General features: G+C 36.1%; 1 protein-coding gene across 10 annotated transcripts in view; it reads right to left on the bottom strand.

The window, feature by feature from the left end:
• Positions 1-10,632, bottom strand: part of LOC107096961 (transcription factor E2-alpha-like) — a 29,449-nt gene extending 18,817 nt beyond the window's left edge. For 4 of the 10 annotated variants that reach the window (XM_015393888.1, XM_015393886.1, XM_015393893.1 and 1 more), the window contains exons 1-3: positions 10,124-10,632; positions 5,590-5,686; positions 5,157-5,229 (exon numbers count right to left, since the gene is read on the bottom strand). In XM_015393888.1, the coding sequence (XP_015249374.1) occupies positions 5,157-5,229; positions 5,590-5,643 (127 nt within the window). In that variant the 5' untranslated portion in view covers positions 5,644-5,686; positions 10,124-10,632. The remainder of the gene's footprint in view (positions 1-5,156; positions 5,230-5,589; positions 5,687-10,123) is intronic. The other 6 variants (XM_015393883.1, XM_015393885.1, XM_015393884.1 and 3 more) reach the window with 4 other exon arrangements.
• Between the last annotated feature and the right edge of the window lie 3,560 nt (positions 10,633-14,192).

The raw sequence follows: 14,192 nt of genomic DNA, 5'->3' as shown, positions 1-14,192 counted from the left end.
TCACAGAAACACAGAATAAATTGCTTCATGAATGCAGCTGAAATGAACTACATGCTAGGGCATCAATTTGCACTCATTAGTCCTTCTGTAGTCTTTCTGTCCTTGGAGCTTTTAAAACAGTTTTTCCACTTCATCAAGCTCACCTACTACCTATATATTACGGTTTTCATTTAGTTATATCTTTCAAATTGCAGCTTGACAGAAAGACAAACAGCTTCCAATTAGAATGGAATATTTGTTCTTTGTCACTCACATGATGCGTGTATTGATAAATTGGTAATGACTGAGGTACACCGATATGGAACATTTTCGCTGGTATCAATATCCTTTAAATTTCTGTTCTGATCAACTTGCTATTTTTTTTTTTTTTTTTTTATTATAAATAGGTGTTGGCCTACCCTACCTACCACACTGTGAAAACGACCATATTGCTGACATTGCTTCTGTAAAACATCTCACAATCCTGACTAATCACTGACTAAAATCAAGAAATATCAATATCAAACAGATATATAACAACAATATAGGACATACACTCACAGGACAGACAATGAGGCATTTTCATTTAGGTCAATCAGCTGATCCACATAATGAAAGTGTACCAAACTGCACAACATGGAGGATAATAACCCCTTTAGCTGCTAAAAAAATACCATTCCACAGCAGGCATTGCAGCAGAGAGCAGGGTCTTGAAGGAGCTCATTCGTTTGTCAAACCTTACAGGTCAACAAATCAGAAGAGACCAATACTTATTTGGGAAATGTAGCACGCAGGTTGTATCAAACTGCAACTGATCATGGCTCCTGTGTCGTTAAACTTGCGCTACACACATGTTGCTAGCTTCCTATCAGATGGAGAGAAAACTTCTGTTGCTTAAAAATGTTCCCAGACATAAGAAGCACAGAGAGTTCTGGAGTAGAAAAATAAAACAGTGTCTTTATCATTATTTAAATAACACTCTTTTTCCAAAACCAACACTTGGTAAGCTATGAGAACAAATGAGTAAAGTAGCTGACTGTGGGTTGGCTGCCCAAGAAGATATCATTCAAACTTATTGGTATCATCTTATACTAACTTTGCTACTCTTAAGATCAAACAGGCAAAATGTTATGATATTCTGCAATTAGAAAACTGCTTCCACATTTCTAGACATTCATTGTATATATTTTTTTTCCATCTCTGACAAAAAATGTATCTAAATATTAGGAAATAAAATAAGAAATTAAAGTAGCAAAAAAACTATACAAGTGAATATTTTAAATTGTTCTTATAGCAGCAGGAATAGGTTGCCTTTCTCTATATTTAACTTAAATCAGATAGTTTGTTTAATATAATAAAACATATCATACATATAGTATATTACCCAAAAATCTACCCAAGGCCTCAAACACATCTGGTGAATAAATGCATTTACAGCCCATCGTTTCCATCCGGCAAGCTTTCAGCTCATTAGGTTCTATGGACAAATATTTAATCCCAAAATAAATTGCTTTACCAGATCATAGTGCTGATTGCCAATGATGCATTACAGCAAACATTATTTCTAACATATTACCGTTCATTATACCGATAGGACATGCCAAAATCAGGATAGAAATATCAACTGTTAGGAACTCAGACAGACTAAGATATTAAAACCAAAGGAAAACAAAAAGCGAGTGAGTAACAGACATATTCTCCCGAGAACCCCAACGCACTTTTCCTCCTAGCATGCAACACCCCTTTAAGGTTGCCTTGTCTATAATTACACAGCACAGACAGGGCTATCGGAAACAGGCAGCCAGCCTGAGTCACCGGCTTCATGACTGAAACGCAGGCAGATATATTGACCAAACATGCAGACATGTCTTGGTTTTTACAGGAACATTGCCCCGGGCCAGCTATAAACGAGCGTGCCGTTTGTCTACACAACTTCTTCCTTCCCCTGGAAAAATGACTCACGCAGACACAAAGTGTGATGTCAGATAAAATCTCAGGGGAGTCAGCACCATAAATGAAATCTTAAACAATGTACAATGACACATGGCTAAGTTTTTAAACCTGTTAGTCACAGGAGACTTCCTCAGCCCAAGACAATGTGCCACACAAGCCTTTTAACATAAGGAGCAAAGCTTATGTTGAACATTGAACATTATTATGTTAAACATTGGTGTCTAACAGGTATTGAGGCTTTACACAGCAGACATTCATGTAACTTTCCCACCTGAGTTTTTAAGATCCAGTTTCACATCTGCTTGAAACAAGGAACCTTTTCATGCAAATTTACATCATCTCTCCCTTCAGAACTTCTAACCATACCACCCTAAAAATACATGGTAGAAGTCTCGGTTTCTCGTGAACTAAAAAATGAAACAGCAGAAAAAAAGAACTGTATTTAATCACTATGAAACTTACTGAAATCTCTGATAAAGAGCACAAAAAGATGCAGCAAACGTTCACATAAATACAAATCTAACCCATGCAAATAATAAAAAAAACAAATTATTGAGCAAAATGAGATATGTTGATGTAAAAATTTTATTAACATTAATTACGACAGTATAAAATAAAGTATTATTATTATTTTTATTATTATTAGGTATTAGGATCCATATAGACTCTTTTAAATCAAGTTTCTCATGATTCGATGTAGTAATAGGCATGTATTAGATCATCAAAAATGTGTTGATCTTTCCCTGGTATCACTATAAACAGTTTAGTCCAAAATAATTCATACCCTGGTGAATTTACATTATTCCATCAAACCAATGTTTCTTTTATGATAGGACAAAAGCATTATCTTAATACATTAATAAAATAAAATATAAGGACTCAAATTTGAGGTAAAATAATAAAAAAGGTTTACATATTTCATTTGAAAAATGGCATGTTGTAAATGACATACACTGTCCTTAACAATCAAGGGAAAAACCTTTGTCCCAGTTACAGCAAATTAGCCCTTCTTATGGTTGCACTTTGCATGTTTCCCCAGATATTAGGATGATTTAGCTTTTGGAAGCTGGGGGCTTCAAGGTTGGAGTTTTTCCTCTAATCTTTAGGTCCCTCCACCGCTTTTCAGTTAAATTAAACTCTGGATTCTGGCCGCTCCAAAACTTTAACTTTGTCAGTTAGCCAAACAAAAATTTACCTGTGGTATAAATACTTTTTTTTAAAACTATATTGAATTAAAACAAAAATACTTGCTATATGTGAAAAAAAGTATCAATTAACAATAAAACATATTGAATACTGAAATTATAATGATGTTTCACTCTAACATATTTAGTGCTTAAGTGATTCTGATCCAAAGATTTAAGCAAACATATTATATAAAAATTGTCATGTTTGCATGTAGCTTAAAACTGTTTCATTAGCAAAGGTGTTTACTTTCAGCCTTTCTACTTTTTTATACGAACACTAGTCGTAAATAAAGTCCATTATTATTGCTGGGATTAACTGGGCATCTGGCTTGCCACCGTGCACTCAGACACGCTGCCTATAGCCTAAAAAACAGAGTTTTATTTATAGAGTGATTTATTAAAGCTCGCCTTTTGGATTCACACCACCACTGTCTGTTATTTTAACTAAATTATTCCTAGCAGAAAAATGTGTTTTTGTTGTCAGGATAATAATGTAGTAAGGTTCTGTGAGACACCTCACTGTCAGTGGGCAGATGGGTGTGGGGAAATGCTGCATTACTAAAACACTATAACCAGATGAAGCACAGGGAACGTATGAATGGGAATTGTTTTGAAGTATAACTTTGGCATGTCTTTATAGAAGTAATTAGTCCATTTTTGAATTAATGTGTATGTAAGACTACTGATTATTACAAACTCATTCAGGATAAGAGTTTTGGCCCTAATTTTAGAAATTATACAATAAAGCCCAGTACACAATCAGGGATGTATATCCAAACTCTATACAAATTTTATGTAAGCTAAGGAGTAGTGTTTTCGTTGTATCTTCTGTAACGTCACTGATACTCATCTGGGCAACACAATTTAGCTTTAGTAATAAAAATTAGCCAAATCAGTTTAATTTGGAAGAGTCTAACAAATCATTAGATTTAATTTTGAACATAGGAAACAAATCACTGGGAAACATTATTAAAAACACACCTCTTATTTTCTATTTTGGGTTGCATTTATTTATCATTATGTTGTAAAAGCTACTGCTGCATGTTCAGAAAATAAAACAAAATGAAAAAGGCTTTTGGGGGGTAACTATTAAGCTTGGTTTAGGCATTTCAGAGACAGAAATGAGGGGAGACTTGTTCAAACAGTTGTAAGAACTCTGATATGGTTCCCCAGGGCTATAGGTGCCTCATGAGAAGCCGTTGAATTGATAACATCTACATGCCTCTTTTGTAAGTGCGCGCCTCATCCTTACAGAAGAACACACAAGCGGCTTTCTTGTGAATAGATGAAATAGAGCCCCCAGTAACCCCACCCAGCAACCAAACGTGCCATCTTTGATCTTCCCCTTGAATATCGTGTTTCTTTCTATTGCTCACTAAAAGACTTAATGCACCTCCAAAAAAATACAAAGAAGGCAGAGATTTCTATTTGTCTGCTAATAGTGAGTCTGGCAGAGTAGGGAAACACTGACTAGGATCTGCATAGCATCACCGCCCAGATACAATACAAAACTAATACCAACACCGTCTGATTCTAGGCATTATTGTCATCTTTTGGTAAAGCCAAGTTACTTGAAACTAATAACAATAATAATATCAGATTGTGATGACCATATAGGTTCTAAAGGTAATGACTGATATGGAGGCAAAATGAATTGCACAATAGAGAAAAATAATTGAGGGGAGGGAAACCTTTGAGGGAAATTATTATAATTTTCTTTATTTGATCAATATACCTTCAAACAAGCTCACCACACTTATCTTTAATATACACCAAAATTTATGAGAAACGAAATCTGTGAAACAGGAACAACATTTTATTGTATTACAACTGGAAAGAAAGGTAGAGCATAAAAATGGGGTAGTGAGACTGGAGACCAGCTCTAATGGAATTATTTTTAGAAAGTCACAGAAGCGCCACAAAAGATATGTATGTATATATATATATATATATATATATATATACACATATATACGGACACAGACTTTGAGTGAAGGAAAGACAAACAAACTGTTTCCTTTGTGTATTGTCTCTTACCAGGACCTCCAAACTGACTGCTGGCAAGAGTAGTCGGCCCGTTCTTTCCATTCGAAACTGGAGGTTCAAACATCTGAAAAGAGAGCAATAAATCTGTAAAACCACTGCCAGGCAATAAAACATTTGAATGTTCCCTCGATGTTTATGCAAACGCTGATCAGATGGTAATCCAAACTGTCCTGTGTGCTTTTCCTAACAACTGCAACAAACAACAGCCAACCTAAGCTTTTCAGCTACGGTTTGTGACAAGGAAAATTTAGACAAATCCAAGAAAAGCACAGCTTAATAAAGGCATGGTTGTTTAAATCCATCAATTGCTAATTGAAAATAAATCCCAGTCATTCATATTTCAAGGCACTCATCACCAGTTCATGGCTTATTATTGAAGTTAACCGGATTATCAAGGTAGGATTCAGACTTAACAAGGCCTTACCGCACTAAAATCCAGCAAGTCGCTCAGCTCCTTGTCGTTTTCAACTGCAGCCATTCTCTGATGCTGTTCACTGGGCTTTTTCAGTCTCAGCAACAGACTACAAGGACAAGCACGGACAACAGGGTGTCATTTTGCTTCAATAACTCGATTCTTATCAAGTTAAACACACAGGTTAAGATGACTGTTTTCTGCCATGTGTTTCTTAAAGTAGAGAAGCATATCAATGTCTCATTTCAGCCTCAAAAGTTTACCTATGTGGACTCTTTAAATCCAACATCAAATGTTAAATAAAACATCAAAACTTGATTCATTAGGAGTAAGATTAAGAAAATGATGAACACAAAACCAAGAAATTTTCAATCATTCGTCACGATTTATTCCCATAATGTACCACCCTCACCCTTCTCACATGGCTTGAAATGATAGGGGTGGACTGACAAAAATTATTCAGTTTATTTAAAGCAAGATCTGTGAAGCTCAGCTTGAAAAAAATCATTTAAGGCTCATTTCAAACGGCTACACTGCAAGTAGAGGCAAATCAATGGGATCCATGACTTTGATCAGAGAATAAGAACTGACCTCCTTACATTTTAACTTATAAAAGTATTTCTATCTGTAAATTGGTTTGATATTCTAGCTGACCCTCACACAAATACATTAAGGAAGTAAAATAAAATCACAACTACCAAACAAAAAAAAGAGGAAGCTTTCATTTGTGGTTAAAAAGATGCAAAAAGAAATAATAAAAACAAAAACTTGCAAAAAATTGGTTCTCCATCGTCGACAATTATAAAGATGATTGACAAATGAGCAGATAAAGCCTTTTCATAAACAGATTTAAAATTAACTTCAGTAAATAAAGCAACGTATGCACTTTTCATGATCTCATACATTTTTTTTGTCTAGAAAAAGGAACAGTCACAAATAAATTTTGGAGCTGTGTCTTATTTTCTTATATGATCATTTTAAAGAATTTAAAATAATAGATTTAAAAACTAACAGCAATATCACCATCTCAATCTGAATCACCTTTAAAGTTGCATTCCCTCACATCTAACCATTTAGTCAGCATTGTGGCCAAGTAGTAAAAACAGCAAAGGCAGGGCTAAAAGTAGCCCACATCAAACCATGGTTCAGCCACAATCCACACTGCATTTGGTTTTAGTCAGCTCTTGGACTTAAGCTGCTTCCTCCACATCAAAACCAACTGTGTTTAGTATATCTTTTCACTCAATTTTACAGAGTGATAACAAAGCTGGCTGGCCAAGACAAGCTTTTTTTTTTTTTTTTTTTGGCCAGGCAGCATAAACAGATTTTCCCTCGGAGTGAGAAAACATCTTAAAAACTATGGACCCAGGAAAAAAATAAATAAAAAAAACAAGACAAAATCAAAGATAAGTCCTGCTCCACTTGGATGTGGATAAGGTTTGATTTTACACTGGATCATCACTGAATGTGAGATATAAAGCTAATTAAGTCAGTGTTGTTGTAGAAGACACACTGTATTGAATTAAACACATTTACCCTGTTAGCTGAGAAAGGGTTTGATACTAATTGTTGCATTAGAGCAACATTCTATGACATCTGAGAAACACAATAATTACTGGGTTTCAGTGGCTATTCCTGAAATATGACACAATATTATTACATTTCCAGTTGTGTTCAAACACTGCAATGCTACTCTTACACTGTAAACTGTTTACTTGCAAGCTTGGAAAAGAAACACCAGTCAAAATACCGAATGCCAAAACAAACATAGCATTTATTAGCAAAACAATGATCTTCCTGTTTCCTACATGTTACTGATGTGACTTTTTGTTCTTTAACATAATAACATATACATAGGGAGCAGAAAAATAAACAAATATTGTTTTCTTTACTGTCTTTGACTTACCTTTAATATTTTTTGAAAAGTTTTTATAATATCCTGAGTAGGGGTGGGCATTTATAGTTTATTGTTATCGTTCTATTTTAATGTCTAAACAATAAATTAGAATAAGTGATGATGGAAAAAAATGGTTGAATTGTTAATTTAGCTTTTGGGGCATTGGTATGTAAAGAATTTGATTAAATGCTGTTACTATGGGAAGTTTAATGATATAAATCCCACTTCTTTATGTAAATGGAATTCTGAAGAAGCGTAGTTTAAATTTGCATATTTTTAGGAAAGTAGTATGATTTTGAGCCTTGATTGCTGTGGCGTGCAGCCACAGCTATACAGCTACCTAAGAATGACTTTATTTTATTGTCTTTAGGCTCATTTGCAAAATATTTTTAACTCAAAAGCTTTCAAATCTGGAAAGGATTATGAGACACCCAATGCTGACTCTTTAAATCACAACCTGATCCATGATTCATGCATTTCAGAGTCAGCCCCCTTTCCCCTCAATAAGGAAATAATAAACAGCGTTCAAGGCCTTGCTTGTTTGTTATCACCACTGGTCTATTTTCAAGCCTCCATGTAAGGGGATCGACCCCCCCCCAAAAAAAACAGCCAAATGTGTTGAGGGTTGCTGTTAATTAAACATGCAATTATCTCTGGGTTCTCTCTCAATGGCTAAAACGCTTTTTGAGTATAAGAAAGAACACTGAACCTGTAACGCAGCAAAGCATCTTATTATTATCAGAATTTAAACCCATTTAATACTGTTTGTTTAAATAAAATGCTGGGTTTTTAAATGTAAAAAAAAATTGTTATAGTTCATTTTATTTATGCTTTATCATTTTTTGGGGAAAATGATGTAATCTAACTTGACATTTGTCCAGGCTTTGACACTGCCAACAAATCTTTTGACAATTTTATTTTTGAAAGGCAACTATATTGTATTCATTCATAATAAGGAACATTTCTGTGCCTCCTTTATTTTTGCTGTAAAAGGTTTTCACTAAAGATAGAGCCTTTGATCACACTGTGTGATGATGCAATGTTTCAGCATAAGCCCATCAAATCTCATGATACAAAAAATAAACATATATAACGTTGTAACACCTAAATACTGTTATTACGGATGGGGCTGTTACTTTTGCTGTTTGAACGATTTGTCCACTCTAATTTTGTTGAGCTTATTGATATCTATTTTTGTGGTTTGAAAAAAAAGAAAAGAGGATTTAATGCAATAGTTTAGTATTGGTTAAATAAAAAGTTGTACTGCTAAATGTAATGAAGTAGGTTTTTTCTAATTAGTAGTATTTGTTTTCACGAGGCTTTGGTCATATGCAGTGATGCATTTACAGGCGACAACATATCACAATGACAACCAAGGAATCTGATCAAATTTAAAGTCCATACTGCTTCGTCTTTCATTTATAAATCTTAACTTACATATGCAAGAATGTCACGGGCTTATAATCCAACACATTTAGCTAATTATATAAGGATTGTTGGAGGACATAAATAAGAAGTAATGTGATGAATATTAGAGGGGGAAAAATAGGGGATGTAGTTTTCTTTGTTTTTATTGAACTCATATTACTAATATTAGGGTACTTCTTTTGCTATTCCTGCGTTAATATGCTTAACGTGAATATAATAGAACGACCAATAGGTTGTAAATAAGAGTTTTCGCACGATGGCAGCCCAGGAACAATACCCTGACAGCCCATAATCTAGCAATTTCTATCTCTCACCGAGCCGAGGTCAAAATGGGGGATAAGTGCTTAGCCCCTCCTAACAAATGGAAGTTGCATTAAGCTTGTCTTGAGCACCCCCACCTTTTGGCCGGCGACATTTGGAGGAAAGTTACTCAAATTGCTACAGAAAACATAGCGTCCGAAATAAATAAATAAAATAAACACGAATGCTTGTTGTTTTCCCAGCAGTATTTAAAGGTCTTTTTCACCTCAGGGTTTGGAAATGCTGCGGGAAGTTTAAAAGGATCTGAAAAAAAAAACCTGTTGCCTCACACCGAAATGAACACAAAGACTCATCCCACCAAAGTTCATTTTACATTACAGAGTCATAATACAGATATTGATATTACTAAGTATACAATTCACAGAATTTAATCTAAGTGTCTGGGACACTTTCTAGTAAATAAATAAAGGTTATTACGGTAGAAGGTTGGGTTGAAGTGGGGAGAAGAAAATAACCCATGTCATTATCTGTCTTTATTTTTATTCAAGGAGCCTATTTCATAGTTATTTTTGAACACATTGGAATGTTAAAGGTATTTGTGTATATATTGACCGCAAACACTGTTACAAAAGAAGCAAACGGCTAGCACTTAAACATAGAACCTACAGAGAAGTACCGAGACCCCCCAGGGGAGCTAACTCACTCCGGCAAAATGCTAAAAACGTTATAGCTCACTTAAGTGAACAAAGACAAGTGTTTAACATCATAGGCAGGACTGCTAATGCTAAGCAAGACAGTAGAGACCGAAATAAGTGAAGAAAATCCAACACCCCGCTTGTCTTTTCACCGGCTGAAGCGCCGCAACAACTTCACCACTGCGCCTAAAACTTAAGTTATTACGCCGACGTTAACTAAATAACTTCCCGTGAGTTCGCTTGTTGTGAATGCGTCCACATTTACCTGGAGTTAGCTGTGTGGCATCCAGCGGCGGGGAGTGATATGAAGTGTGTCAGAAGAAGGGGAAAAACAAAGTTAGGGATAGAATCCTCCCCGTGGTCCCGGACGGACTGTGTGGGGCTTGATGAAGCGCAGGAAGGACAATATAGACGGTTCCTCTGTCGCCTCGCCTCCTTTTTTTGTCTTCGTTACAGAGCCGACCTCACGTCTTAAACGTGGACCATAACTCGTTACTCGGTTTCCTTCTATTTAGTTAAACTGCAATCATTTCTTTTCCCAAGTAGACATTTTCACAGCCTCCACATTGTCGGTTCCAATGGAATATCAATCCGCAGCACAGGGCGCTGAAACATCACCGGTGTCGAGTTTCAAATACTAAGAAGGAAAAAAATAAAATCTATCAGATTTTGTCAGTTTATGTTATAGGCAGCGTTTAACCTCTGCACCCTAAAATGTCAAGGCTCTAAAGCTTCGAACGAGACACAACAACGTCTAGCCACGAATTTAGGGGATCTACGTCAATTCGCGGATGAGGACAACAGACTAACCGAGCAAGATGGAACGATAATATAGAGGGGAGAACCAATTGGGTAACGCACAATTTTGATTGACGTACAGGACGACCAATTAGATTGTAGCATTATCCCTTAGGGACAGTCTTAATTTGCCAAAGGGTTTATTGCTTTTTTTTGGCAGTTTTTTTTTTTTTTTTTGCTGCTTGTATCACAAAGAGAAAAAAAAAAGACGTACTTTACAGAAATGACAGGGTTGATGCGCAGGAATGCCACACAGTAACATAACTGAGAGGATTTTCTTCATTATTATTCACCTGTTATCCTTATTTCTTAAGTTAAGGTTTAGACTACATGCCCTACAAACATATTCCAACCCTTTCGAATTTTTCACATATTGTCACCTTCTGTCACACGATTTACGACCCTTCAGTTGTGTTTTAGGTAATCAGACCAGCACAAGGTGTGACATGCATTTATCAGTACCTTCATTCCCACATGTCTAGATTAAATCTAATGAAAGTGAAGTTCTGATAATAAAATCTAAAAAAAAAAAAAACTAAAGCAGCCAACTTGAGATTTTAATTTTAATGTTAGTGTTCTGTTTGAGAGTCTTTAGAAAACTCTGAGGAATCTTTTATCTCATGTCAGCTCACCTGAATAATATTCAAAGTGAGTAAAATACAAAAAAAAAAGGTTATAATTTCTTTTTTGGTGGGTACCTGGATCAAAATGAAGTGGAGCCATGTTCTATAATGTATACTTATGAAATGTAAATAAATAAATACCATTGTATGGAAAGGTATTCCATAGTAACTGTGTGCTCTCATGCCTTTAAAAAAAATTTCAGAAAGCTCCAGGATAACTGAAAAAAAAGGATACAAATAAATCCTACTAAGAATAGTTCTAAATGTATAGCATGTTGGTCTGTAATCTATAAAAAAAACACCATGCCGGTGTTGTTGTGTATCAAGAAATCTATTTTTGGCTTTATGAAAACAAGGGTGCAGGATACTAACACATGTTCTAAAGAAAACCTCAAATGCTTTGGGGGGAAAAAACCAAAGTGACATCTGTGCCGGCCTTTACAAGAACAGTATACCATCAACTTTGTGGTTCACAAACGCACACACACATATTTGGCATGCATTGCAGAAATGCAACCCAGGCACACACCTGTATGTGATTAACAGAGTGGGTCTGTTTATAATCTTATTCAGCCTCGTTAAGCTTTTATTAGACTCTCAACACAAATATCTTTTCATGTTTATGCTCAAAAATAAAGCTTTTCTGGTTTGCAATGCAGATATTATAATATTTTATTTCTAAAATCCTATAGTTTGATTCATAGTGACCTGAATAAGAAAGGATGCAAGAGTACCACACAGCTTGAGTGTTTTGCAATAGGGCGAGAAGCGTTCAGTGGGCTTGAGCACATCAACCTCATTATGACAAAAAGAGTTTCATGTCACAGAGTCAGTGTGACACTCCAACAGTACACCTGGGGAAAGGTGGCACACACATTCGCATGGAAGCGATCATATCACTGTGTTCCACGGAACATCAAAGATTGTTTGCTTTGTTGCCTCTTTGAAAGTAGGACAACAAGGCTGGGGCAAAGTAACGTCAAGGTTCTACGGCAGAGTGCAAGATAGAAATGAAGACTATAAATAGAGTGGAACTCCATTTTCCTAACCCCAAAAGTCTTCACCCTCCTCTCCACCCACTCTTTCCTGGGCTCTCTCCTCTTTCAGGCATCAACTCTGTAAGGCTTTGTAAATGGGTTACCCCATGAAACCACCCACGCATCAGGTACAGTATCAAAACCTGGGGCATCCTGTTATGACTTCTGGTTTCCTGTTTCCTGTAAAAAATACAGCCCCCCCTCTCTCTCTCTGCTTTCGTTCTCTCACACAAACACACTTCACACTCCACAGCCTGTCAAAAAGCAAACAGAACAGAGCTGGGATCAGCTTCAAGTAACCCACCGCAAACAGATTAAATTAGTTGGAGGGTTTCCATTTTCAATTCTGGCCTAAATTGTGCGGGGCTTTAATTGTGTCGTCGTTTGTTTTGTCTTTTACTCCAAAGAAGACTTAATTTTGCATTTGTTGTAAGCCTAAGAATGAAATGTTGGCAGCCAACTACAGGATCTGAGGAAAATATATTTGTACCCCTGAAAGTTTTTACATTTTGTTTAATAATTATCAAAACTAAAAAGTGCATTATTTTAGAGCTATGAGCTCCAAGCCCTTTTCCAACAAAATCATGAGTTATGAATTATAACCTGTTCCATTCATCCGACACCCCTAAATAAAACCAGGTTCCTTAGAAAATTAAACTGAGTCCACCTGTATTTTTGTTGTTATTGTTTTTTTTAGTTTTCTCAGATTGAATTCACCTCTTTTTGTATATACTCTGTGTGTACAAAATGACAATAAAGTCTGTCTAATCCTAAGTCTGTTCTGCAAAGGCCTCAGGAGTTTGTTAGAGAGAATCAGTTTACAAACAGCATCATGAAAACCAAGGACAGAAGTAGACAGGTCAGAGGTATCAATGCTTAGATCTTTAAACCAGTTTTGGATTTTGAAACAGTTATATAGATTAAAACTCTCACCATTATATGGAAACAGAAAGAGGGTTTCACAAATCCAAATTTAGCAAGAAATGTCAACCCCCCATTTTAGCTGAAAGTTTCAGCTAAAATGGGGGGTTGACATCATGGGAGCAAAATGGGGGCAAAGGGAATCATTTGCATAAGCAAGAGTCTCATTATACCCCTATAGGTCAAAGAGATGATGAGAAAGCACAATGCTCACATAATCTGTTGGTAGCTTCCATAAAGCTGGCCTTATGGAGTAAAAGAGTGGCGGAAATAAAATGCAAAAAACATATAAAAGAAGATCAGAGCAAAGTTGGACTCTTTAGGCCAAAAAGCAAAACATAACATGAAGCAGGAAACGAACACTGTTCTTCCCCCTGAAGACAACATTCCCTCTGTGAAGCATCACGGCAATAACATCATCCTAAAGAATGCTTTTTCTCATTTAGGACAATGAAAATGGGAGAAAGGGTGAAGCTAAACATACAGAAATAATGGAAGAAATCAGGGGACAGCTTAGAGCAAGAGTTTTGTGGGGGTTTTTTTTGCATGGGTTAAGGGTTTCCTGCAAAAAAGCATGACTTTCATAAGAAGGTGATTAGCAGGCCTTTGTAGGCTGCAATGGCTGCTGAAGACCGGAACCAATTGTCATGATCTTGGTGCTGATGACTGCTTGATTGTTCATTTCATTCACCTGGCTAGCTTTGGCCAGTTTCTCATGATGTTCATCTGTGTCACCTGCTCCAGTCTCTATTTAACCTGCCTGCTTGCTACTAGATTTTTCGTGCCTTTTGTGACAGTCTTCTAGCAAGTCATAACGTTTCTGATTGCTTGATCCTGACCTGTTCTGCCTTTGGTCCTCCGAGCCTGCCTGTTCCCATCCTGATCTGTTTGCGTGACCCGTCTGACTGTTGAAGACCAGAGATGGGAAATAACGAAGTACAAATACTTCGTTACT

This window comes from Cyprinodon variegatus, unplaced genomic scaffold, assembly GCF_000732505.1.
Source record: "Cyprinodon variegatus isolate N-32 unplaced genomic scaffold, C_variegatus-1.0 Scaffold661, whole genome shotgun sequence".
NCBI classification, from domain to species: domain Eukaryota; kingdom Metazoa; phylum Chordata; class Actinopteri; order Cyprinodontiformes; family Cyprinodontidae; genus Cyprinodon; species Cyprinodon variegatus.
Note: the sequence above shows the minus strand (reverse complement) of the source record. Positions and strands in the feature narration are given on the sequence as shown.